The sequence below is a fragment of the Labeo rohita genome, chromosome 16 (genome assembly GCF_022985175.1).
Source record: "Labeo rohita strain BAU-BD-2019 chromosome 16, IGBB_LRoh.1.0, whole genome shotgun sequence".
NCBI classification, from domain to species: domain Eukaryota; kingdom Metazoa; phylum Chordata; class Actinopteri; order Cypriniformes; family Cyprinidae; genus Labeo; species Labeo rohita.
This window is the reverse complement of record NC_066884.1, coordinates 4,008,066-4,033,433: the sequence shown is the minus strand read 5'-3', so window position 1 is coordinate 4,033,433 and position 25,368 is coordinate 4,008,066. Positions and strand designations below refer to the sequence as shown.

The 25,368-nt window shown below is 33.0% G+C and overlaps 1 protein-coding gene across 1 annotated transcript; it reads left to right on the top strand.

The window, feature by feature from the left end:
* Positions 1-16,842: 16,842 nt before the first annotated feature.
* LOC127178562 (uncharacterized) lies at positions 16,843-21,230 on the top strand. Its single transcript, XM_051131519.1, has 3 exons — positions 16,843-17,557; positions 17,660-17,750; positions 20,958-21,230. The coding sequence occupies exon 1, from the start codon at positions 16,843-16,845 to the stop codon at positions 17,473-17,475; it is 633 nt and encodes a 210-aa protein (XP_050987476.1). The 3' UTR covers positions 17,476-17,557; positions 17,660-17,750; positions 20,958-21,230.
* Positions 21,231-25,368: the final 4,138 nt, after the last annotated feature.

Sequence of the window (25,368 nt, the reverse complement as noted above, 5' to 3'; positions counted from 1 at the left end):
GATTTTAGAGCTTGACAGACGTGTTCAAAATTTAAATTCATACATGACATTTTTCTTTTACAAACAAATTGTTAAACTACGCAATAACTAGATAATAGGACTTAAAATAAATAAAATTAAATTAAATTAAACAAAATTAAATTAAATAAAAATTAAATTAAATTAAAGTAATAAAATAAAATAAAATAAAAAAAATAAATAAATAAATAAATACAATAAAATAAAATAAAATAAAATAAAATAAAAAGGAAATTAAATCATTCAGTGATAACCTTCCCTTCCCTTCTGCTGAAACTGAAATGTTTCTATATGTGGAAAATCAACCAAAAGTATTAAAGGCTATTAAAACTTAATAAAACAAAACATAAATAAAATAAAATTAAATTAAATTAAATTAAATCAATCATAAAGAATAAGAAAGGAAATTAAATAATTCAGTGATAATATTCCCTTCTGCTGAAACTAGAATTTTTCTATAAAGCATCTATAAATGGCACTTTTCAATTAAATAAATTATTATAAAATAATAATTATAATTATATAATTATATTATAATAATTATAAAAATTATGCAGTAACTAGATAAAAACTCCAGAGACAAAAATAATAAAATAAAATAATGGTGTTAACAGTGATAATTTTTCCCTCTGCTGAAGCTCTAAAAATGTAATAAATAATAAAAAAAAAATGTTCAGATTAAAAAAATTATACCATGCAGTAATTAGATAAAAGGGACTTTTACAAAACATAGTAAATAGATAAAAACAGCAGGAACGTGATAAAAAAAATAAATAACATAACATAACATAAAATAAAATAAAATAAAAAAATAAAATAAAATAAAATAAAATAAAATAAAATAAAATAAAAATATGAAGGAAATTAAATCATTCAGTGATAATATTCCCTTTTGCTGAAACTGGCTTTTTTCTATAAAGTATCTATAAATGGCATTTTTCTATAAATAAACTGTTACATTTTGCACTAACTAGATAAAAACTGCAGAGATCTAAAATAAATACATAAATAAATAAAATAGTGATTACAGTGAAAATCTTTTTTTCCCTCCCTTTCCCCCCATTTTTGTGCAAATTTTCTTACTTATTTTTTCAATATTTCTTTTGTTTTTTGTTATGGCACTTTTTTTTATTTTTATTTATATATTTTTTTTTTTTAAATAGCACTCTCCACTTTAGAGATTGACAGTCATGGTCAAAATTTAGATATGGTATTTTTTCTGTAAAACAAACTGTTTGTAGATAATAAAAAAATAAAAAATAAATAAAATAAAATAAAATAAAATAAAATAAAATAAAATAAAATAAAATAAAATAAAATAAAATGTAAGACAAAAAAAATCTTTTGTTCCTCACATAACATTTAGATTTTTTTAATTTCCAATTTTAGAGCTTGCCAGACATGGTCAAAATTTAGACTTGGAATTAAAATAAAACAAAAGCTTTTTTAAAAAAAAATCACATTAAGTTCTTTAATAGACATGGTCAAAAAAATAGACTTATGGTCAAAAATTCTCCCCAAAAACAACAACATACAGATTTGGAAGGACATTTATATGGTTCCAGAATTACTTTACTTTCACTGAGGGACGAGTTAAGCATCTTTTTGCCACTGGTAATCATCAGCGGGGCGTGCGATGGCCTCATTTAGCTACCTATGAGCCCGACCCCACCCTGAGACGACAGTCATCCATTAATTATACTCACCGCTTTCCAGAGGACAACCTACACAACGCCGGGAGATGAGCGAATCATCGGAGATGAGGAGGGGACAGAAAAAAAAAAAACAGAGTTTCTATAGAAGCAGAAAAAAAGCACAACATATGGACGTAGGAGAAAATCCATAAAGAAGGTATAAATAAAGGAGGGGGAGGAGGAGAAGCTCTCAGTTCGCCTGGTCTCAGTGAGATGTTAAAAGAGAGAGCAAGGCCTGCGTCTGCTCTCGCTCTAATTATTCCAATTATCATGGCACACTATGAAAACGTGATTAATAACACTGAAGATATTGTTGTGGCAATTAGCCATATGGTGGTGGGACTCTGCTCTGTCACGAATTCGCCATTAGCATCTACTTATGTTTGTCAGGAGCGTGCATCCATGACAAGCGTGAGTTCTGCTCACCTTGCTCTCCCCGAAGTCAAAGTCGCGGGAGAAATGTCGATTTCTTCCAGCTCCTCGTCTCGGTGAATTTTTCATGCCGTATCCGGTCGGACTGGGGACAAATGTCAGGTACGGTCTGGAGCGAGTCGTCAAAGCGCCGTGTTTAGCTGTAGGCTTGAATGTACGCCACAGTTTTTTCCCACAATGCAGCATGGCTAGCTACAAGAACACTGGCTCTACACTGTACTTGGAGAGAACGTCTCCTGCTGTGAGTCTTCAAGACGATTATGGAAATACAGCAGCTCTCCTGTAATGACTGGGGAGAATGAAAACAACAACAGTTGAAAGCAAACATTAGGTCTTTCGAGCTAAAACAATAGGAATGCACACACTGTAAAATTTCCATCAACTTATAATAATTACTATAATCACTTGTAATTATTTGTACAATGAAACTGGCTGTACAAGTCATTTTATTTATTTATTTTTTTTTTTTTTTTTTTTTTGGAAAATCTTTAGTTGAATCTTGTATAACATACTGTAATACTGAAAAATTAAGTTGGTTAAACTGGAAATGCATAATGGAAATGGAAAAAAATCTAAAAAGTAATTAATGTTGTTCATATCAAAAATGTAGTTTTACAAGCTGCCGCTGAATATTTTTAGTGAAAACAAATAAGCACAATACTTTTATGGTGATATTTAAAAAAAAAAAATCCATTCTGGAGCTTGACAAAATAAAATAAAATAAAATAAATGCAGAAAATGAAATATAAAATAAATAAATAAATAAATAAATAAAAATAAAATAAAATAAAATAAAAATAAAATAAAATAAAATAAAATAAAATAAAATAAAATAAAATAAAATAAAATAAAATAAAATAAAATAAAATAAAATAATAATCTTCCCTTCTGCTGAAGTGCTAAAAAAGTAATTGTTGTTCATATCAAAAAATAAAATTGTTTTATAAGCTGTAGCTGAAGGGAATATTTTCAGTGAAAAAAAGTAGTAGTACTTTTATGGTGATATTTACAAAAAAAAAAAAGGCTCTATTTTGGAGCTTGATAAAATAAAATAAAATAAAATAAAATAAAAATATATATCTAAAATAAAATAAAATAAAATAAAATAAATCAGAAAGGAAATCATTGAGTGATAATCTTGCCCTCTGCTGAAACTCAAAAAAATAAATAAAATAAAAAAATAAAAATAAAATAAAATAAAATAAATAATCTTAGCTTTCGGCTGAAGTGCTGAAAACTTAATTAATGTTCAAAAATTAATAAATTAGATGGTCAACAACAACAACAACAACAACAACAACAACAATAATAATAATAATAATATTAAATAATTAAAAAAAAAAACAATAATAATCTTCCCTGCTGCTGAAAATAAAATAAAATAAAATAATAAATCAGAAAGGAAATCATTACGTGATAATCTTGCCCTCTGCTGAAACTCAAAAAAAAATTTCAGTCATGTTTAAAAAATAAAATAATATCAAATATTTGCAGCAACTAGATAAAAACTGTGTTGAACTGAAATAAAAAAAAATAAAAAAAACCCAAAATCAGTAAATATTAACCAAAATTTGAGTCTCAAAAAGCACAAGCTTACAAAAGCACAAGCTCTTTTAATTATTCAATAAAAGACCATGGTTAACAGAATGGTCAAAAATTAGTAGATAGACATTTTATTTCTTTTATGTGACATTGTCATGCAAGATTTGCATGAAACTGAATTAAAAGTACAAATAAATAGTGAAATACAGTATATTAGAATATAAATAGTACATAAATGCAAGTTACTATTCATACCTTCTGTTATATGTATCATCAATTGTATTTACATGGTCATAGAGTCTAAGGGAAATATTTAGATAATAAAAAGTAGTCTCTACATGTCAGATGGATAGGAGGGATTGAAAAATAAGAAGTCTTTGTGACATCAGCTGAGAAGGAAAGTCATTTCTAGTGAATAATGTGAAGAATCATTTACAAAAAGACTTGGAAGGTGCATTCCGAAAGCAAATATGGGCAATTTTGATTTCATGTCGTCTTGAAGTAAAACATAACATGATGGATTTGCTTTCGGTTCAGCTGAGCATCGTCCAAAAAGAGGCGACAAAGCGTTTCCATCAAACCCCTCGACAAACCTGAGGTGCCAACACAAACAATGCACAATACTATGGGAGAGAAGGCGCAAAGATGGAGATGGCACGTTGAAAGAGTTCCAGACCATACAGGGGGACTTAATATGAGCTTAAAAAGAGGAGTGGGAGAGGAAGATGGGCTTTTCATAGGATAATTAAAACAGCAAGATGGATTCTGTAATTGAGTGGAAAAAACAAGGATCTGAACAACATCTGTGCAATCCACATAAATTATTTCAATGAGAAGCCGACGCTACAATAAAACCCTCAGCCTTGAATTCAGACACGCTGTCAAATACGTGAATAGGTCCTGCGATAACAATCCACTTGTACTCTACTTCAACATATAACGATGGGGGACGCCCATCAAATCCTGACAAAAATATCCCTTAGCTTTCCACCTATGTGACCAGAAAATGAACCACATTTAAAATAGACCAAAATATTGATAACTCACATCACACTGAAGGACGTATGGAAAAAAACCTTAAAACTTTCCCTAAAAAGAAGTTTACTTCATGTACACTTACAGCAAATTTGTATGAAAAACACTGACAAAACTAACCTCTAGCAGATTCACACATTAAAAACTAAAGTCTTTCTATAGAATAGACCAATAAAATAGACCAAAAATATTGCACTGAAGCAAATCTTTGCAAAATTAGTAGGTGGCCTTGACGCCAATCCATTCATACTTTTATCCATTAAACTCTAAATTTATTTAGCCTTTAAAAAAATGGGTCAATGGACACTTTACAGCAAATTCGTCCTTAACAGGGTGATTATAATTAACTAAATATATATATATTTTTTTTTAAATATATATATACATTTAAAATCATCTTTGCTATCTCTTATAGTTTATCTTAAAACTATGAACCTAAACATACTGTAACATCCAAAATCTACTACTCAGGTTAAAAACTGATCATGATTTTATGGCACACATGCCATATCAATCCACTTTTCCTTAGTGTTCCTTCTAAAAGAGCAATTTTTGAAGACATCAAATATTTTGGCCTGTTTTTTCACAGGCGTTCACATTGAAATTCAAGTGGCATTAAGTCAAGTGGCAGATGCTTTTTTTTTTCCAGAAACTCTAGTATGCACTTATTAAGCTTAGTATATGTACACACATGCAAATAAAAATCGAAAATTTCACCCCGAGCAATGCAAAAAGAAAACCTACTGCGTCTGCTTTCTCTAAAGGTCACTGTGTGTCCTGTTGACATCACGAGACTTCAGCTACTGTTCAACCAGCACACCGGCTCGTTTGATGTTCAAAGGGTGTGACAGACTGACTTCCTGAGAACCACCAGATCGACTGCTTTCCAGCCCCTCGAAATGAAAGCCTCAAACTGTCAATCTGTCAGCGATACACTTATGTGGTTTTGAGGGGTATATGCTGCGCTCCACAAAAGCAGCCTGCACATATATTTCTATTGAGAATGGCACCATTACTGACAAAGGCTCAACAGGGTGAAGTTCACATATTGAGCACAAAAGGCTATGCTGAAAAAAAATATTGGTGGTAAAACGGAAATCACCTGTTTGTATTGTATTGCACATGCATCAGCAATAACACCATGGCCAGTGTTTTTGTGCACTCGCAAAGCCAAACAGGCCGTCTCGCTGTCCTGCAAGCATAAACAAAAATATCAGAAGTTAAACTGTCAATTTTATGAATTTTAATAATATCTGGTATTGAACTAATGCATTTAAAAATTGCATAATTTTTTAAATTATAATTTAAAGAAATATAAAATAGTAAAAAATCATATTAAAGACAAGACTTCATAGGTGAATAAGGTAAAAAATGAACTAACAGATATCACCATACTTTCCACAGGTCTTTAATCACAGCATATTAAGACAACTCAACAAAATAAATAATTACAAATAAAATAATGCAAAAAAAAAAAAAAATGCTGTTTTAAATACACAAATGTTTTGCACACATTTCCAGAACAGAAATCTGAACATTAGATAAAACAAAGTTAAAAAATCTTGTTTTTATTTTATTTATTTATTTATTCAATTATTATTATTATTTTATATATATAAAAATCACAGGTAAATAATAAAGGCCAGACTTTATAGGTGAATAAGCTAAAAATGTAACTAATAGATATCACCATACTTACCCTAGGTCATTAATCACAGTACATTAAGACAACTTAATATATTTTTTTATTATTATATATATATATATATATATATATATTTATCAAGTCCCTAGGGTCCATCATCTCCTGGGACCTGAAGTGGGACACTCACATCGACTCCATTGCAAAAAAGGTCCAACAAAGGTTGTACTTCCTTTGACAGCTGAGGAAGTTCAACCTGCCACAGGAGCTGCTGAAACAGTTCTACTCAGCCATCATCGAATCTGTTCTTTGCACATCAATAACTGTCTGGTTTGGCTCAGCTACAAAATCAGAGACCAGAAGATTACAGAGAATGGTTCGGACCGCTGAGAGGATTATTGGTGCTCCCCTGCCCACCCTTCAAGAACTGTATACATCCAGAGTGAGGAAAAGGGCTCAGAAAATCACTCTGGATCCCTCACACCCATGTCATCCCTTTTTCGAACTTTTGCCATCTGGTCGGTGCTGCAGAGCCACAAATACCAGGACAGCCAGACACAAGAACCGTTTCTTCCCTCGGGGCAATATACCTTATGAACAGTTAATTGTTCCAGACCCCCCCCCACCATTGTGCAATAAAAATATGTGCAATAACCTTATATTTATTTGTTACCACCTACATCTCAGTACATCCCGACATCTCATTCTATTCTATTCTACTCTGTTCTATTCTGTTCTTTTTTTCTATCATCTGTAGCACAACTGTATATACAATTTATTTATTTTCTTAAATCTTTTATTGCAATTTTTGTATAATTTTTTTTTGTTTTTATATTTACATATGTGTATTTTTTTTTATTCTCAACTTATATTATTTTCTCTGTGTTGTTGTTGTCGTCTCTGTGCACTGGAAGCCTGTGACACCAAAACAAATTCCTTGTATGCGTAAGCATACTTTTGCCAAGCTGTTCTGATTCTGATATATATATATATATATATATATATATATATATATATATATAATTAAAAAAAAATAATGCAAAAAATTCTACATTAAATACACAAATGAGGCATTATATAATTAAATATGCAGTTCAGCACACATTTCCAGAACTGAAAATATTCATCAACATTGAAGCAATCATCATGAACACTGGATAAAACAAGGTTCAAAATTGTTGTTACTTTTTTTAAATTTATTTATTCATTCATTCATCTAATAATTATAATTTGTTTATTTTTTTATAAATTAATTTAGAATTTTTTTTTTTTGTTACTTAGTAATTAAGACGATTCTGGCAATTAGCCAAATAAATAACTAAATAAAAATCATGGTTTTAGGAATATATATATAAATATATATATAAATATATATATATATATATATATATATATATATATATATATATATATATATATATATATATATATATATATATATGCATTTAATGCATTTAAAAATCACATGTAAATAAAATTATTAAAAATTAGTTTAATATATATTTACAGTACAGTACAAAATCTGAATAAGGTAAAGATATTGAGACAACTTAACAAAATAAATAATTAAAAATAAATTAATACAAATGGATTAATGCAAAAAAAATTTATTTTAAATACACAAATGAGGCATTATATAATTAAATATGCACTGTTTTGCACAAATTTCCAGAACAGAAATCTGAACACTGGATAAAACTGGATGTTTCTTTTTATTATTATTTTTTTTTTTATTTATTCCTTTAATTATTACTATACAGATTTTTTTTTTTTTTTCAATTAAGGATTTTTTGTCACTTAGATGATTCTGGCAATTAGCCAAATAGATAAATAAATTTAAAAAAACATGGTTTTAGGAATAAATTATATATTATATATAAATGTGGATAATCTCAACATCGAGTAGTTCATGGAAAAAAAAAAACAATGTTTTGTCTGTAGTATCTTAAAATCAGCCATATTGCACAGTTTTATTTAATGACCTTGTTGCAATGCACCATGGGATTGGCCATGGAGGATACATTGCTGCCTTTAAATGGCTAAACCTTCAGCTTAATCATGTTACCTACCGACTTTTGTGAAAAAAATAACACTCTTTCAGTTGCCGATGAGTCACTCTGCAAATCAGCCGCTTTTATGGACGATTACTGTGGTAAAAACCTGTGTGGTCTTGATAAAATTTTCATATGCTTAAAAAACTGAGAATAGGAAGGGCATTTTGGGTTCTGCAGTAGGCCTCACAGCGTCCAGCACTGAAAAGTAGAGCAGATGGCTAGTGGTGCATATTTAATGCAAAACCTGAATAATGTCTGAGTTTCAGATCGTCTGCAGAGCAAAATTTGCTCCAATTGCTGAACGCTGAGCATGTCAAATGTTTTCTTCAAAAGCTGATCATGTGTTTTCAGACATGGCTGAGGAGCACAAATTCTTCTACATGACAGGAAGAGGTTCAGTCACTCACTGTGACACGTTTGGTCTGAGTTGAATTCAGGTGACAGACGGCATAATGTAAAAAGGCCATGTGGTCGACTTGTTTTCGTTACTATATGTGTGTCAAACCTAAAAAATGTTTCCGTTCAGTGTTGATAATGCTAATCTGATCTGAAAAAAAACAGACTGTAGACTCTATATGCTAATATACATATCTGTATGAAAAAAATGACACATGATCTCACGTCTCGTGAGTTTAAGAAATATCTGTGGTCAGATACGCCAAGATAATTTCTTGCCATGTGAAACTGCAAACTGCATTTGCACTGCTTTCCACATTAATTTTTATAACCTATAGTTTTAGCAAATCCTTGTGCTTTTGCTTTTATTAAATATTGATATTGATATTATTATTATTAATATTTTTATATAAATTAAAAGAAATAATAATATTGGATTGATTGTTTTACTTTCAGATTTGGAGTGTTTTTTCATTTGCACTTATTCACTTGTTATTTTAGTATTATTTATGTGATACTTTATATTTATTAATATTTTTAATTAGCTTTTACTTTTACTATTTTAATTTTAGTTAAAGTTTTAGTCATTTTGCAATGCACTTTTGTAACTTTATTTATTTAATAATATTTCTATTAATATTATTAACCTTGAATATATTTTAACATATTTTTAAAACCAGATTTGTTTTTTAACTTTCACATTTGCAGATTGTTTTGCCATTTCCACTGTTATTTTAATCATTTTTACTTTTTTCAGGTTTCATTTTAATTTAAGTTTTATAATTTGTGATTTTTATTTTTTATATTTATATTAATACATATACATTTAGACACACACACACATATACATTTTATTTATATATTTATTTATATACTATTTTACTACTATTTTGAACTTTTACATTTATATTTTCAGTTTTAATCATAGTTTTAGCAATTGTATGTGCTTTCATAATTTTTGTTAGTTTTTATATATTTATATTTATCCTTTTATTTACATTTTTATTTTCTTTTTTGTAAATTTGGTACTTTCATGTCAAAAAAAAATGTATTACTATTTTTAATTAGCTTTTACTTTAGCTTTTACTTAATTTACCGTTTTAATAGTGTTTTAATAATAATGATAATGTTTTAATATTTAACACTTTTGTAAGTGTAATTCATTTTTTTAATATTTCTATTAATATGATTAATATTTAATATATTTTAACATATTTTAAAAATCTGATTTGTTGTTTTATTTTCAGATGTGCAGATTGTTTTGCCATTTGCACTGTTATTTTAGTATTATTTATATACTATGGTTTTTACTCTAATTAATTTTAAGTTTTATTAATTTGTGATTTTGTTATTTTTATTTAAAAAAAATTCCCAGTTTGTTTTCCCATTTGCTCATCTCAGTGGTGTAATTTTAGTATTATTTATATGTTATTTTATTTGCTAATATTTTGAACTTTTACCTTTATTTTTTTCAGTTTTAATTTCAGTTGTAGCAATTTTATGTGCTTTCACATTTTTTGTTAGTTTTTTTTTTATTAGTTTTTATACATTTATATTTAGCTTTTTATTTCATTTTTTGTAGTTTTAGTAGTTACTTAATTTATTTAATTTGGAAGTTTTTCATTTAATATTTATATTCCTTTCAATGAACAGAAATGATTTGTAATAATAACACTTGAAATAAAGTTGATATTTACATGATACGAACCATAAATAAGATCTCCAGAAAGGCCACGCTCTAAATCTCACATTGCGACATGCACTACAAAAGATGTGCAACATAAATCCCACAGTAAGTCATGATTTGAAGGCACATTTCAAATGTAAAGGCTGTAGCCCGAACAGATCCTTCTCTACATTTCACATGCTGTAATGATATGCAGAATTTTGTGCTTGTATTCATCACCCTCTGGGTATTCAATAATCTAATATTACAATTGGTCATGGCGAATGCTAATGATATTGATAGCAGATGGCAGCTGGTGAAGCTAAACCCACACCACCCCACTGTGCATTCATATTACTCTTTTGATGAGCAGGTGCTCTCGTACCCGACAACACGCTTCGCACACAGTTTTGCAGATTATTCATTTTTCGCCACATGGACCGCAATATTCTTGGTTTCCCAAATAAGTGGAGTACAAGAGCATTCGAATCTGTTTTCAGCACGGTTCAAATTCTGAAACGCATCGATAAACCGCAATTCTAAAAGTGAAAACCACTCAAGGCAGCGCATTACCGTGGTTTTACCACGGTTCGGGGGTTTTTAAAGGCATTTCCCGTGGTAAAACGCAGCGCTCGTGGCGGCGTATCGCTTTAATCGAATAAACCGCCGTCCTCAGAACTCTCTGGAAAGCTCGGGAAAGAGTTTCACATCAAACGACGAACTTGGAGAAGAAAAGCAAAGATAATGGAACACTTAATCATCTATGACAGCTTTGAGCTTAAAATGTTTATGATACATAAAGACAGACTATTAAGGCATGAGTGACTTCTCCTGATGACTAACAGATGGTATTAATGCTAATAGGAGCTGCATATAGGCAAGAGCACTGTCATTTTCTGCTTTCCAGATGCAAGATGATCTGAATTTGGTCAAGCATACAGGAAAGACTGCATAATGGAGCGCTTTCAACAACATTTATGGACGGACATGCGCATCTATTTCCACAATGAGGCAACCATCATTGAGTTTTTGACATTTTATTGTTCTTCTCCGAGCTCCGAGAAGGTATATCAAGTGAAATGAGTTCAGCGTAAACGAGCATTGATTTCCCATGCTGGTTGAATATTAAATATTGCTCGGATAATAAAGGATTGTCCCAGCATGGATCATTAATGAGTTGTGCTGGATGAAGCACATGCTCGTGGTTTGGAGTGAATCGTGGGGTGGAGAAGTCAATGACAGCGTGTTTCCTGCGCTAACAGGATTACAGCACAATAATGCGACTTCGTTTCTTTGTGTTTCATGCTTCTGTCTGTCTTTGTATCTCCTCTGCTCTTCTTGTTGTTTGGGTCTAAATGCATGTTTTTGGTTTTTGTAAAGGAATAGTTCCAAAACCGAATATTCTGTCATTATCGACTTTCTTCTTTGGAACACAAAAGGATCTATTTAGAATGTTCAAACTCCTCCTTTTCTTCAAAGCAATGAAAGTATTTCATTAAATAGCAACTTACATTTAGTGCATGAGTCATAAGGACTCCTTTTATGATCCATTTTCTGGTTTCCATCCACTTTCACTGTATGTAAAAAGCAGCTTTTATACTTCCTTTTGTTTTTGACATGGTGGTTTGAAGCATTGACTGATGCTGACGAATGTTCATTTTAGAGTGAACTATCTCTTTAAATAAAGCTCTTAGTAATAGGGTTATTATAGTCATTAAAGGGTCGATAGGTACTAACTCAATCATTATTCAGATGGTGCAGCTGATTGGTTTCTTTTTGCATCCGCAGCCAATTGCTTTTTGCTCAACATTCATTTACTAGGCTAATGTTTGCTGTAGCAGTTGCAGCGCGCTTCAGAAACCCTCCACTTCCCCAGCTCCACCTGTATAGATCTGCTACGAGGTAATTTCATGTATGTTATAAGCAGTGTAGTTCTGTACTCTTCATTAAACACTCTTTAGTCGGAAGCGCTAAACCTCGCGGAAGCGCGTATACGACAACCCAGCAAAATATAAGCTTGCTAATTTAGGTTTAAAAATTATGAACTTTCATATAAAAAAGTAAATATTATCTTTTTTTCCCCAAGTTTACTATAAAATAATTGTATATATATATAAACAACTAATAAAAATTACAAAAACACACAACAAAATAACAAAATCCTTAAATAAAATGAAAATTAAAACAGGTTATATAAAAATAAAATATAATATTAATGCAAACTGTAATAGTGTCTCAACATATCTGTTTAGTAGTTAAACTAAAGCTAAAACTATTAAAAATATTTTTTAGTAACTGAAACAAAGCTAAAATAAATTATCAATATTTTAAAAACAAAAAACTTGAAAAAAATGAAAACTAAGTTGAAAAGTTTAAGTTGAAATATTACAATCATTCAAACTAAAACTGAAAAAATAATGATTATATCTATATAAAAACATTTTAAAACTAGTCAAAATGACAAAAGCACATAATTACAAAAACTTGAACTGTAAATAAAAAAAACAAATAAAATAAAAGCTAATTTAAATTTAAGTACTAATTTAATGTACTAATAAATATTCTAATAGTGCATAAATTATACTGAAATAACATTTCTAGGAAGTGCAAATGGCAAAAACTTTAAAACTAAAAGCAAAACAACGAATCTGAAACATAAAGCTGTTAGAAGGACAGTATGAAGGATACAAAACTTTTTTTTATTTTAAAAGAAACACAAAAACTTATGATGGCCCTCAATTTTCATTGACTAAATATGACATTCTACAAAGTTTAAAAGTGAAGTGTGCAATTTTTCATTGTTAAAATGCATCCTACTTTCCCAGTTTAATGTGCGTGTATAAGTAATTCATTGATCGAATTCCCTGGCTTAACCATAACATGGACATCTTTTTCCACTGAAACACATATCTTGCCAAAAATATCATATTATAAAGTGGTTTTACTAGAACCTGTTTTAATAGACCTTTGTCCATTATTTCTGAACAATGGGAGAGTTTAGAGGACGAAACCTGTCAGAAAAAAATCATAAAATCCTATTTGGTGCACACTTTACCCTTATCCATTATTTATGACTCCTGTTCAACTTTCTTATTGCATTTGAGTCACATGACATCTTTAGCAAGCGACGGCCACTAGACTGATAAACTTCAGACATAATAACACAGCTTCCTGCCCATTATACACCAATAATGGATTGCTTACTATCTATAGGCCGTTGTAATTTTCTATGATCTTCATAATATCAGCCTTTAAATGAGCTTTTATGACTCCATTCTGCTGCTTTTCATAGTTTTAACGCTGTTTACTTTCCAGCAAAGTTTTGTTTGTTTATATTGTGTTTTCCTCAGACTTATTTGTGATTTATGGTGTTGTTGTAATTAGACCGTAGATTGCACTGGTGGTTTATGGAAGGAATCACTTTATGTCCTATTATAAATCAGACACATTTATGAAGCGCTCTCAATTAACTACAGACCTCTGTATTAGTGAAAAGCATGTTTTGATGTGCCTTGCTGAGATTCAAGCCTCAATTTGAGTTCAGCTCGCAAATAAAAGCTAGCCGCTAGACTGGAGCTTGAAGCGTTGAAACATTTTTACACAAACGCAATGAGAAAAGACTGTTATGATGAAATTGCGGCACTTTTTGTGTGGTTTCTCTGTAATTTCTGCACAAAAGCCTATGCAGCAGTGATCAATGTGCTTTTTGTACTCAAACACAAAATGGTTATTCTGCAATCAATATCGTAAAGAATACGTGCCATCAACTAAATCACTGTACTAATGTGTGTCTGATATGCATTTAAAGGACTTTTTTTGGAGTGATGATCTATACTGACTTTTACAAGACTGCGTATGAATATTACCTATAAAGTACCTGGTTTTTGTAGACTTGTGTCCATTTTCTTTTGAACAATGGAAGATGAGCAGTGTTTGGAGGAGGAAACCTGTTCAGGAAACAATCATAAAATTTCCACAGAAATTATACAGCACACTTCACCTTTAACTTTCCCATTACTTATGATCTATAGTCACTTTTATATTGATTGAGTTTGTTGCAAAGGTTGCAAAGAAAGTACTTATTAAGTCTTGCTCTTTTTTACTATATGAATATTTATGTGATACAAAAGCTGACTAATGCTGACTAGCGCTTGAAATAAGGTGAAATGAACTCAGAAAGATATTAATCCCACATTTAAATTTGAATCTTTTTTGAGCATTTCGATCAACTTCAGGCTTATGTTAGACTTTTATCCAATGCAACTACATATGTTTCAGGCATGTGCAGCAATATATTTTCTAAAGTGAACTGAATTCAAATCATATACAGTTGAGTTCAGAAGTTTACATACACCTTGCGGAATCTGCAAAATGTTAATTATTTTACCAAAATAAAAGGGATCATACAAAATGCATGGTATTTTTTATTTAGTACTGACCTGAATAAGATATTGCATATAAAAGATGGAAATTTATAAAAAGTTTACATACACTTGATTCTTAATACTGTGTTGTTACCTAAATGATCCACATCTGTTTTTTGTCCTAAACAGTTAAATTGCCTGCTGTTCTTCAGGTCCCACAAATTCTTTGGTTTTTCAGCATTATTGTGAATTTGAACCTCTTTCAACAGTGACTGTATGATTTTGAGATCATCTTTCCACACTGAGGACAACTGAGGGACTCATATGCAACCATTACAGAAGGTTCAAACGCTCACTGATGCTCCAGAAGAAAAAACGATGCATGAAGAGCCGGGGGGTGAAAACTTTTGGAATTCGAAGATCAGGGTAAATGTAACTTAATTTGTCTTCTGGGAAACATGTAAGTATCTTCTGTAGCTTCTGAAGGGCAGTACTAAATTTAAAAAAAAAAAAACCTCCGGCTCTACTAAATTAAAAAAAAATCACCTCCGGCTCTTAATGCAACATGTTTCCCTCTGGAGCATTAATGAGTGTTTGAATCTTCTGTAATAGTTGCATATGAGTCCCTCAGTTGTCCTCAGTGTGAAAAGATGGATCTCAAAACCATACAGTCACTGTTGGAAGGGGTACAAATACACAAAAATGCTGAAAAAACAAAGAATTTGTGGGACCTGAAGGATTTTTCTGAACAACAACAGGCAGTTTAACTGTTAGGACAAACAAGGGACTCATGAACAACTATCACTAAACAAAAAAACAGCTCTGGATCATTCAGGTAACAACACAGTATTAAGAATCAAGCATATGTAAACTTCTGAACAGGGTCATTTTTATAAATTCAACTATTATTTTCTTTTGTGGATGATATGTAAACGTCTTTTATGGGAAATATCTTATTCAGGTCAGTAATAAAAATTAATATGCATTTTGTATGATCCCCTTTATTTTGGTAAAATAATTAACATTTTGCAGATTCTGCAAGGTGAATGCAAACTTTTGACCTCAACTGTAAGAAGTGTGAAGGGAAAGTTCAGCCAATCACAAATAAAATTGACCAAAATAACATCTGAATCCAATTTTAGGGCTAGAAACTGTGTAAATCACCAGGCCACAACGACAGGCATCCGAGAACGGCTCGATTTGTAAAAGGGAATATTATTTTTACAGATTAATTAAAAACCACTGCATGGAATTTTATCATTATAGGGTAGATTTGTACATACACTGACAACACACATTAATGTTCAAACAACATGAAAAAGTGAACTATACATTCGATGACCCCTTTAACAATGTATATTAAACTAAGACAGAACACATTATTTTACACTTCAGCTTTACAGCAGTCCAAGTTCAGGTTTAAAAAAAATGTGAAAATGGCCATAAACCTACAGGACATTTTCAGTGATGCACTGGATAAAAGTCCAAGCCTGAGGAAAAACCGCCGACCAAAAAGTTGCTTAAAAAATAAAATAAAATTTTGTGATGATGCAAATTTAAGTAGTGTGTGGAATTAATACATTTTCATGAGTTCGGTTCACTTAAAAAGGGTCTGGCTTCATTTCGAGCAATCACATTAGTCAACATCTTTTGTTTGCATCCACATAAATATTCACATAGTCAAAAAGACTTGTAAAAGTCAAAACAGATCATAAAAAAGTTGAACAAGAATCATAAACAGACAATTGTCTGTTTTTCAATTCAAAATCAATTTTATACACCATCATTCTCGTTTCTTATAACATGTGAATATACCCCCTATTGTATTCTACAACTAAAACATTCGGATTGCTTTGTTATCACTAGTTTTGTTTTGATTTCCCGAGTTGCTAGCTTATAGCCCGTTAGCAGCACCAGCGTGGTTGCCGCTAATCTTGCTTGCATTGTTTACACACTATTTACACACATTTCCATTGTTTACTCACTGTTACTTGCTTTAATGGCGAATTTGTGTCCACCTTTGAGTGCAGGTGAAGACACGTTCGAGCTGCACTCGTTGCTGGAGGCCGTGGAGAAGCAGATTCAGGAGCTGTTGGTGAGGCAGACGGAGCTGAGAGAGCGGAGAGCCGCTCTGGAATCCTCCCGGGTGAGTAACGTTATACAGCGCGATACTAACACTCTGACCACCTCTACTCCGTGTGCTTCTCTGCACAGGTCCCGTGCACCCTGGACGCGATCTTCCCAGATGTCCTTCACTCCGGCGCCGGGACACCACGGACCCTGGGTGCAGCAGCAGCGGAAGACGCGAGCCAGGCCCCGGCCGAGGACCTCGCCCCCTCCGCCGCCTCCGGTCTTCGAGATCTCCACCCGGAACCGCTTCGCTCCCCTCCGCGAGACGGGACGCGACGCTGTGATCGTCGGAGACTCCATTGTCCGGTACGTACGTGCTACTCTAGCTAAAGGTAGAGTCCACACCCACTGTTTTCCTGGTGCTCGCGTTCTCGATGTTTCTGCGCAGATACCCGCAATCCCGAAGGACGGCGAGAGCGTCGGCGCGATCGTCCTGCACGCGGGGGTGAACGACACCAGGCTGCGGCAGACGGAGGTTCTGAAGAGGACTTCAGCAGCCTGATCGAGACGGTTCGCAGCACGTCGCCCGCGACGAGGATCATCGTGTCAGGACCGCTTCCCACGTATCGACGTGGGCACGAAAGGTTCAGTAGACTTCTTGCTCTAAATGAATGGTTATTGACATGGTGTAAAGAACAGAAACTGCTCTTTGTTAATAATTGGAATCTTTTTTGGGAACGTCCTAGGCTTTTCCGTGCTGATGGCCTGCACCCCAGCAGAGTCGGAGCGGAACTGCTGTCGGACAACATCTCCAGGACGCTACGCTCCATTTGACTAGTAAGTACATTCTCAAATGATTGCTATGATGGCTTTTGTTCTGAACGCTTAAATGATAGTACTTGCACTGTCCAATCTATAAAGACTGTGTCTGTTCCTCGAATAGTGAGGTCAAAACATAAATTTAATGCAGGATCTAGAAAAAATCTGATCGTAATTAAACCAGAAAAAATTAAAATACACGAACAGAAACCATTTTTAAAGCTTGGGCTCCTAAACATTAGATCACTTGCACCCAAAGCAGTTATTGTGAATGAAATGATCACAGATAATAGTTTTGATGTACTCTGCTTAACTGAAACCTGGCTAAAACCTAATGATTATATTGGTCTAAATGGGTCTACTCCACCAAACTACTATTATAAGCATGAGCCCCGTCAGAGTGGTCGTGGTGGTGGTGTTGCAACAATATATAGTGATATTCTCAATGTTACTCAGAAAACAGGATACAGGTTTAATTCATTTGAAATACTTTTCCTTAATGTTACTCTGCCAGATATCCAAAAGAAATCTCTCCTATCTCTTGTTTTAGCTACTGTGTATAGACCGCCAGGGCCATATACAGATTTCCTAAAAGAATTTGCAGAATTCCTTTCAGAACTATTGGTTAATTTTGATAAAGTGCTAATTGTCGGAGATTTTAACATTCACGTTGATAATACAAATGATGCATTAGGACTTGCGTTTACTGACCTAATAAACTCTTTTGGAGTCAAGCAAAATGTCACCGGGCCCACTCATCGTTTTAATCATACGCTAGATTTAATTATATCGCATGGAATTGATCTTACTGATATAGATATCGTACCTCAAAGTGATGATGTTTCTGACCATTTCCTTGTGCATGCTGCGTATCACTGATATTAACTATATGGCTCCGCGTTATCGTCTTGGCAGAACTATTGTTCCAGCCACCAAAGATAGATTTACAAATAACCTGCCTGATTTATCTCAACTGCTCTGTGTACCCCTTAATACACAGGATCTAGACAAAATGACTAGCAATATGGGCACCATCTTCTCCGATACGTTAGAAGCTGTTGCCCCCATCAAATTGAAAAAAAGTTAGAGAAAAACGTATTGCGCCATGGTACAACAGTAATACCCATTCCCTCAAGAAAGAAACTCGCAATCTTGAGCGCAAATGGAGAAAAACTAACTTGGAAGTTTTTAGAATTGCATGGAAAAACTGTATGTCCAGATACAGACAGGCTTTAAAAGCTGCTAGGGCTGAGCATTTCCGCAAACTCATAGAAAATAACCAAAACAATCCAAGGTTTTTATTTAGCACAGTGGCTAGATTAACAAATAACCAGACACCACCTGATCTAAATATTCCTTTACAGTTTAATAGCAATGACTTTATGAATTTCTTCACTGATAAAATAGATAACATCAGAAATGCAATAACCAATGTAGATTATACTGCATCTAATATGTCAACTTCTTTCGTCGCACCCAAAGAAAAACTGCAGTACTTTACCGCTATAGGACAGGAAGAGTTAAATAAACTCATCACTGTGTCTAAACCAACAACATGCCTATTAGATCCCGTACCCACTAAATTACTAAAAGAATTGTTACCTGTGGCAGAAGAACCGCTTCTCAATATTATCAACTCATCGTTATCTTTAGGTCACGTCCCTAAACCATTCAAGCTGGCGGTTATTAAGCCTCTTATTAAGAAACCACAACTAGACCCTAGTGAACTGGCAAATTATAGACCCATTTCTAATCTTCCATTTATGTCTAAAATTTTAGAGAAAGTTATATCTGCTCAACTCATTCTTGCAAAAAAAAATGATATATATGAAGAATTTCAGTCAGGCTTCAGGCCCCATCACAGCACAGAAACTGCACTTGTTAAAATCACTAATGACTTGCTTCTTGCGTCAGACCAAGGCTGCATCTCATTGCTAGTTTTACTTGATCTTAGTGCTGCGTTCGACACTATAGATCATGACATACTAATAGATCGACTACAAAATTATGCAGGTATCCAAGGGCAGGCTTTAAAATGGTTTAGATCCTACCTGTCTGATCGCTACCACTTTGTTTATTTAAATGGGGAGTCATCTCAGTTATCACCAGTAAAGTATGGAGTGCCACAAGGATCTGTTCTAGGTCCTCTACTATTTTCAATATACATGCTGCCCCTTGGTAATATTATTAGAAAACACGGGATTAGTTTCCATTGTTATGCTGATGATACTCAACTATATATCTCAACAAGACCAGATGAAACTTCTGAATTATCAAAGTTAACAGAGTGTGTTAAAAATGTAAAAGATTGGATGACCAACAATTTTCTGCTATTAAATTCAGATAAGACAGAGATATTACTTATTGGACCTAAAAACAATACACAGAATCTTTTGACTTACAATTTACAACTAGACGGATGTACTGTTACTTCCACTACAGTCAAAAGTCTGGGTGTTATATTAGACAGCAACTTGTCTTTTGAAAATCATATTTCTCATGTTACAAAAACAGCATTCTTTCATCTTAGAAACATTGCCAAGCTGCGAAACATGTTACCGGTTTCTGATGCAGAAAAGCTAGTTCACGCATTCATGACCTCTAGACTGGACTATTGTAATGCACTACTAGGTGGTTGTCCTGCATCTTCAATAAACAAGCTACAGATAGTCCAAAATGCAGCTGCTAGAGTCCTTACCAGGTCAAGAAAATATGATCATATTACCCCAATTTTAAAGTCTCTGCACTGGCTACCTATTAGGTTCCGCATCAGCTACAAAATAGCACTTCTTACCTATAAGGCACTTAACGGTTTAGCTCCTGCGTACCTAACTAGCCTTCTACCACGCTACAATCCATCACGCTCCCTAAGGTCACAAAACTCTGGACTGTTGGTAGTACCTAGGATAGCAAAGTCCACTAAAGGAGGTAGAGCTTTTTCACATTTGGCACCCAAACTCTGGAACAGCCTTCCTGATAACGTTCGGGGTTCAGACACACTGTCTCTGTTTAAATCTAGATTAAAGAAACATCTTTTTAGCCAAGCATTCAAATAATGCATCTCATAAACTTTTCCTGCAGCTATATCTGATCAAATGTTCATTATTAATCTTTTAGCTCTGGTTTAACAAACCTTCCTTTTCTTAGTTTGAACAGCAGCTATGCTAATTATGTTCCTATTCGTTCTCTGTTTTTGCCATGGGATTGACATCCCATGGTAACGAGGAATTCACAAGCTCCAGTGTGGATCCAGAACACTTAAGAAGAGTTGATGCCAACCCCACAGAGGACTTCAGATGATGCCAACCCTGAAAACATACTGCACTACCGAATTCTGCTACTAATTTATGGTGTTCTTTGTCTGTTTGATTACATCGTTAATTGATCTTTACCACACATCTCTGCCATATGTACATCAAGCTACTACTACATATATTGTAAAAATGTCAATTTTGTGTAAAGCTGCTTTGCAACGATATGTATCGTGAAAAGCGCTATACAAATAAAAAAAAAAAAAAGTAACAGGAAGTAAAGTGTATTATATTTTTACTATAATTTCTGTGGTACCAAATGGGATTTTATGACTGTTTCCTAACAAGTTTCCTCCTCCAAACACTGCCCAACATTATTGTTTGCATCCACATAAATATTCTTAGAAAGCCAATTTATGACACAAAATAATATTTGCAACTTTTTATCTCACAGTTCTGACTTTTTTCCTTGCAATTCTGACTTTTTTCTCACAACTGCGAGTTACAAAGTCAGAATTGTGTGATTTAAACTTCTGCAACTTCATTCTCAGAAATTGTAAGAAAATAGAAAACTTGTGAAAGTCAATGTAGATCATCAGTCCAAAAAAAATAAAGTCCAGATATCTTTATATGCATGTACGCTGAGAGTTAACTAACAGCAAATACAGTTAATTTAAAGAAAGAAAAAATGAAATCCTGAAACATCAGCCTGGATTTGAAAGACTAAATGGCTCCTGTTGGTTTGTGAAGGGCTTGGCGTGAGCTGATGACTTGTGCTGGTGGAAAAGAACAGAGAAACAGCTCGACATCAGAAATCTGCCGTTTCCTCATTTCCCGTGTGTGACGGAGAAGCGTGCGTCTCTCCCTCATCGTACCTTCCAGCACACATCTCTGGAACCTGATGCTCCGCGTTCCTCCATTAATCCCCCTCTGTCGGATCCAGGCCAGGTAATTACTGTTTAAAAATATTTCAGCCCATTCTTTTGCCTGCAGAGGAAAAATGGGAACAAAGACAACACAGTTATAAACAACGACAAAGGCCTGCTTTAAATTCACCCGTCTTTCTTCCCCGGAATTGGTGGCTTTGTTTGCACAATGTACAAGGTGTCTGAAACAGAAATCTTTGGCTATTTCATATTCAAATGTGGCAGTCACGCTCTAGTTTTCTACGCACAGAAGTTAGGTCTGTTTCATTGTGATGAGGCGAAAGCGCACACGTGCTGCCTTCCAAACAGGCTTGCTCTATTAGTGCGTTCACACAAAGCCCGAAACTGCTCACATATATCCGTTTTTAACTCAGAAGACGTGTCTCTAACCTCACAAAACATGCATGCCACTTTCTATATACACACGCTACAGTTTGGTGTCCTGTTACTGTCATTAAAGCGTATGATGCATACATCTAACATTAGATCAACATTAGAAAAACGTTCAAAACTTTAAAAATGTTTCGGTCTTATCTTTGAGGTCTTGACCTTCTTGAGTGTATTCAAATCATAGGTCATGAATTAGACTGTTAAAAAACATAATATTACACAAAAACATTGTATTTAGCTTATGCCCCTAGTGAAAAATAAATATACTAAAATGTATTTAAAATACATTTATTTCATGCTAAGTAAACTACAAATACATTTACATGTTACGTACTTAATAAAAATAACCTGCAATTGTACTTTTAGTGTACTAAACTGGTATATTTTACGTTTGCTAAATTGGAACACCTAATTTTGTGCATTTTAATTGTGCAAAGTAGTGCTGAAGTCCTACTAAAGATATACTTTTTTATCGGATTTTATTGGAGCTATTGCATATACATTTTAGGTACACTTTAAATATCTTGCCAGTATCATTCAGCATGACATTATAACATATTTTAGGCTTAATATTAAGAAATGTGCATTGTGTACAAGTAGTACTCCAAATAAAGTTTAATTACAATTTTTTATATCACTAAGTCTCAAGCGACATGTCAGTAAATATGTTAACAGACTTGAATTATACTTACAATAAAATAAATGCATTTTAAATCTATTACTTTTTTTTACTAGGGGCCTTACATTATAGTACATTACATTTATTCCCTATATGAAATATAAAAAATAAATAAATATGTATATTTATATATATATATATATATTATATATCAAACGTCATACATTTTACATTGTTGAAAAACTTTATTTTATACAAAAATAATAAAATTTGGCATTGTGCAGAACCCTGTTAAAAAATGCTAAAGTTACTCAATCATAATAAAAGTAATCTAACCCAATCCAATATTAACCTAACCTAACCTAACCAAACCCAATAAATAAAATAGACATATACACAATTTATATTTCATATATATGAAAACAAAAATAACAACAACTATATAATAACAATACACTGTAAAAAAAAGTTGTTTAAACATAAAGTAAGTGTTTGTGCTGCCTTAAAATTTTACGTTTACTCAACTCAAATATCCAAGTTTTCACACTGTACAACTTAACATTTTATATTGACTGTACTTAAAATTAAGGCAGCCTTATTTGCTTTTTTGATTTGAAACAACTTTTTTTAAACAGTGTAATAATAATAATAATAATAACAATAATAATAATAATGAAAATATCTAATGTTTACATTTGATAAACTTTGGAAAACATCATAGAAAAAAATATTATATTCACCATATTCTCCAGATTATTGTACATTACACGTATCCCACATTTATTATAGATAGATAGATAGATAGATAGATAGATAATACATCATATATTTGATATTCTTTTTTTTTTTTAGTGCATGATTTTTCCATAGTCTGGTATATACTATTTTTAGACTTGTCACATCCATAACAGTACATATTCCTTATAAATAGACACATTAAAACAAAATAAGGTAACAATTATATGTTTTGTGAAGAGCTATTGCTTCTCTATTTGTTGGGTATTTTTGTGTCTGGTTTGTGCATTTTAATTCACAGAAATCCTACAAAGTTTGTAATCTTTCAAAAACGGTGTCCTTTTTCTACATGTTAATTTTGATGTTTAAAATGGCAACAACTGTAGGTAGCTTATCATGCAGAAAAAAAGAAAAAGATTTAGAGCTATTTTGTAGCCCATTCTTGCACAGTGCACATTCTCACCATTTTTCTCCTCTACAAACCCTCAGTCCTCTCTCTCTCTCTATCTCTCTCTCTCCAAAGCACATCTCCATTGACTCTAATACCAAACACACAAAGGTCTTCTGTTAAAATCAGCCCTTTTGGCCCGTTGAGGATAAACGTAGGTGACATGAAATAATGAAGACTCGGTCGAGAGCCGTGCCAGCAGCGCAGTTTAAGAATCGCCGCAAATGTGATTAGCCTAATTAAGGCCTTATGACCTGTTGTGCCACGACATAACAGCATAAAATCAGATGACCGTTTGATATCACTCAGAAATTGCATCGTTAGACTGGAGATCGCAGATTATGCTTGATTTTCAAAAGCAGTACTATTTCAGGTAATCAAATGTGCAACTATAATATAGTAATTGTGCTAATTTTTTGATTAATATAGTCTTTTGATATTTCTCTATGTAGGCAGTATTTTATTGCATTATTTTTAATATATAAATCTTGTTAAACAGCAAAAGGTACAGCAACGTTTGAATCAAGCATGGCATTAATTTAATGCTAATTAATTTCATTTGTAATTAATTGAATGTGATCATAGCAATCCTTCTGTTGACAAGCTCTTTTCTTCAGCTGTCTTAAAGGTTCAATCGTGGGTTTTTCATACCGCTCAAAACACCCACTCACGCCGTAAATGCTACAAACCTGCCAACGTTCATGCAAATTCTCCACAATCAGTTGAATCATATCAAGTCATTGTTATTTTTTCATTATGCACTGTCCATTAAGTTGAAGTTAACTTCAAAGTTCGGTGCGTTACGCAACACGGTGTGCAATGCGGTTCTTTTGGGGGGGCGAGGCATTCAAAGATATGGTGACCAACGTGATATTTCTCGTATTTTGGAGCTGGTGTCTTATTGCTGAGTGATCGTTCCGCTCATTTGAGCACGCCTGGCTTGTGTCAGCGACCCTGATGGTTAATGCTCAGCAGCTCAGGTGTGCTGATGCTGACAGGTAGTGTTCACGCCGCAGCGCACGCTCAGGGGAAATCAAGCTCGCGCTCCAAATGAGTCTGTTTACTGCACGAGGGAAAACAAACAGGCCGCGTGCTCATCAGCATCACAGTTATAGGACGTACAAACAGGCCCTACTTTTACAACTACAGCAGCGCCGTTTAATGCATACTAATCATGCACCGTTTCGCCGCCAACTTCTGACGAGTCCGGAGAAATACGAGATAAAAAGGCAAACAAACGCAGGCAGGCGGGTTGATGCAATGCTCA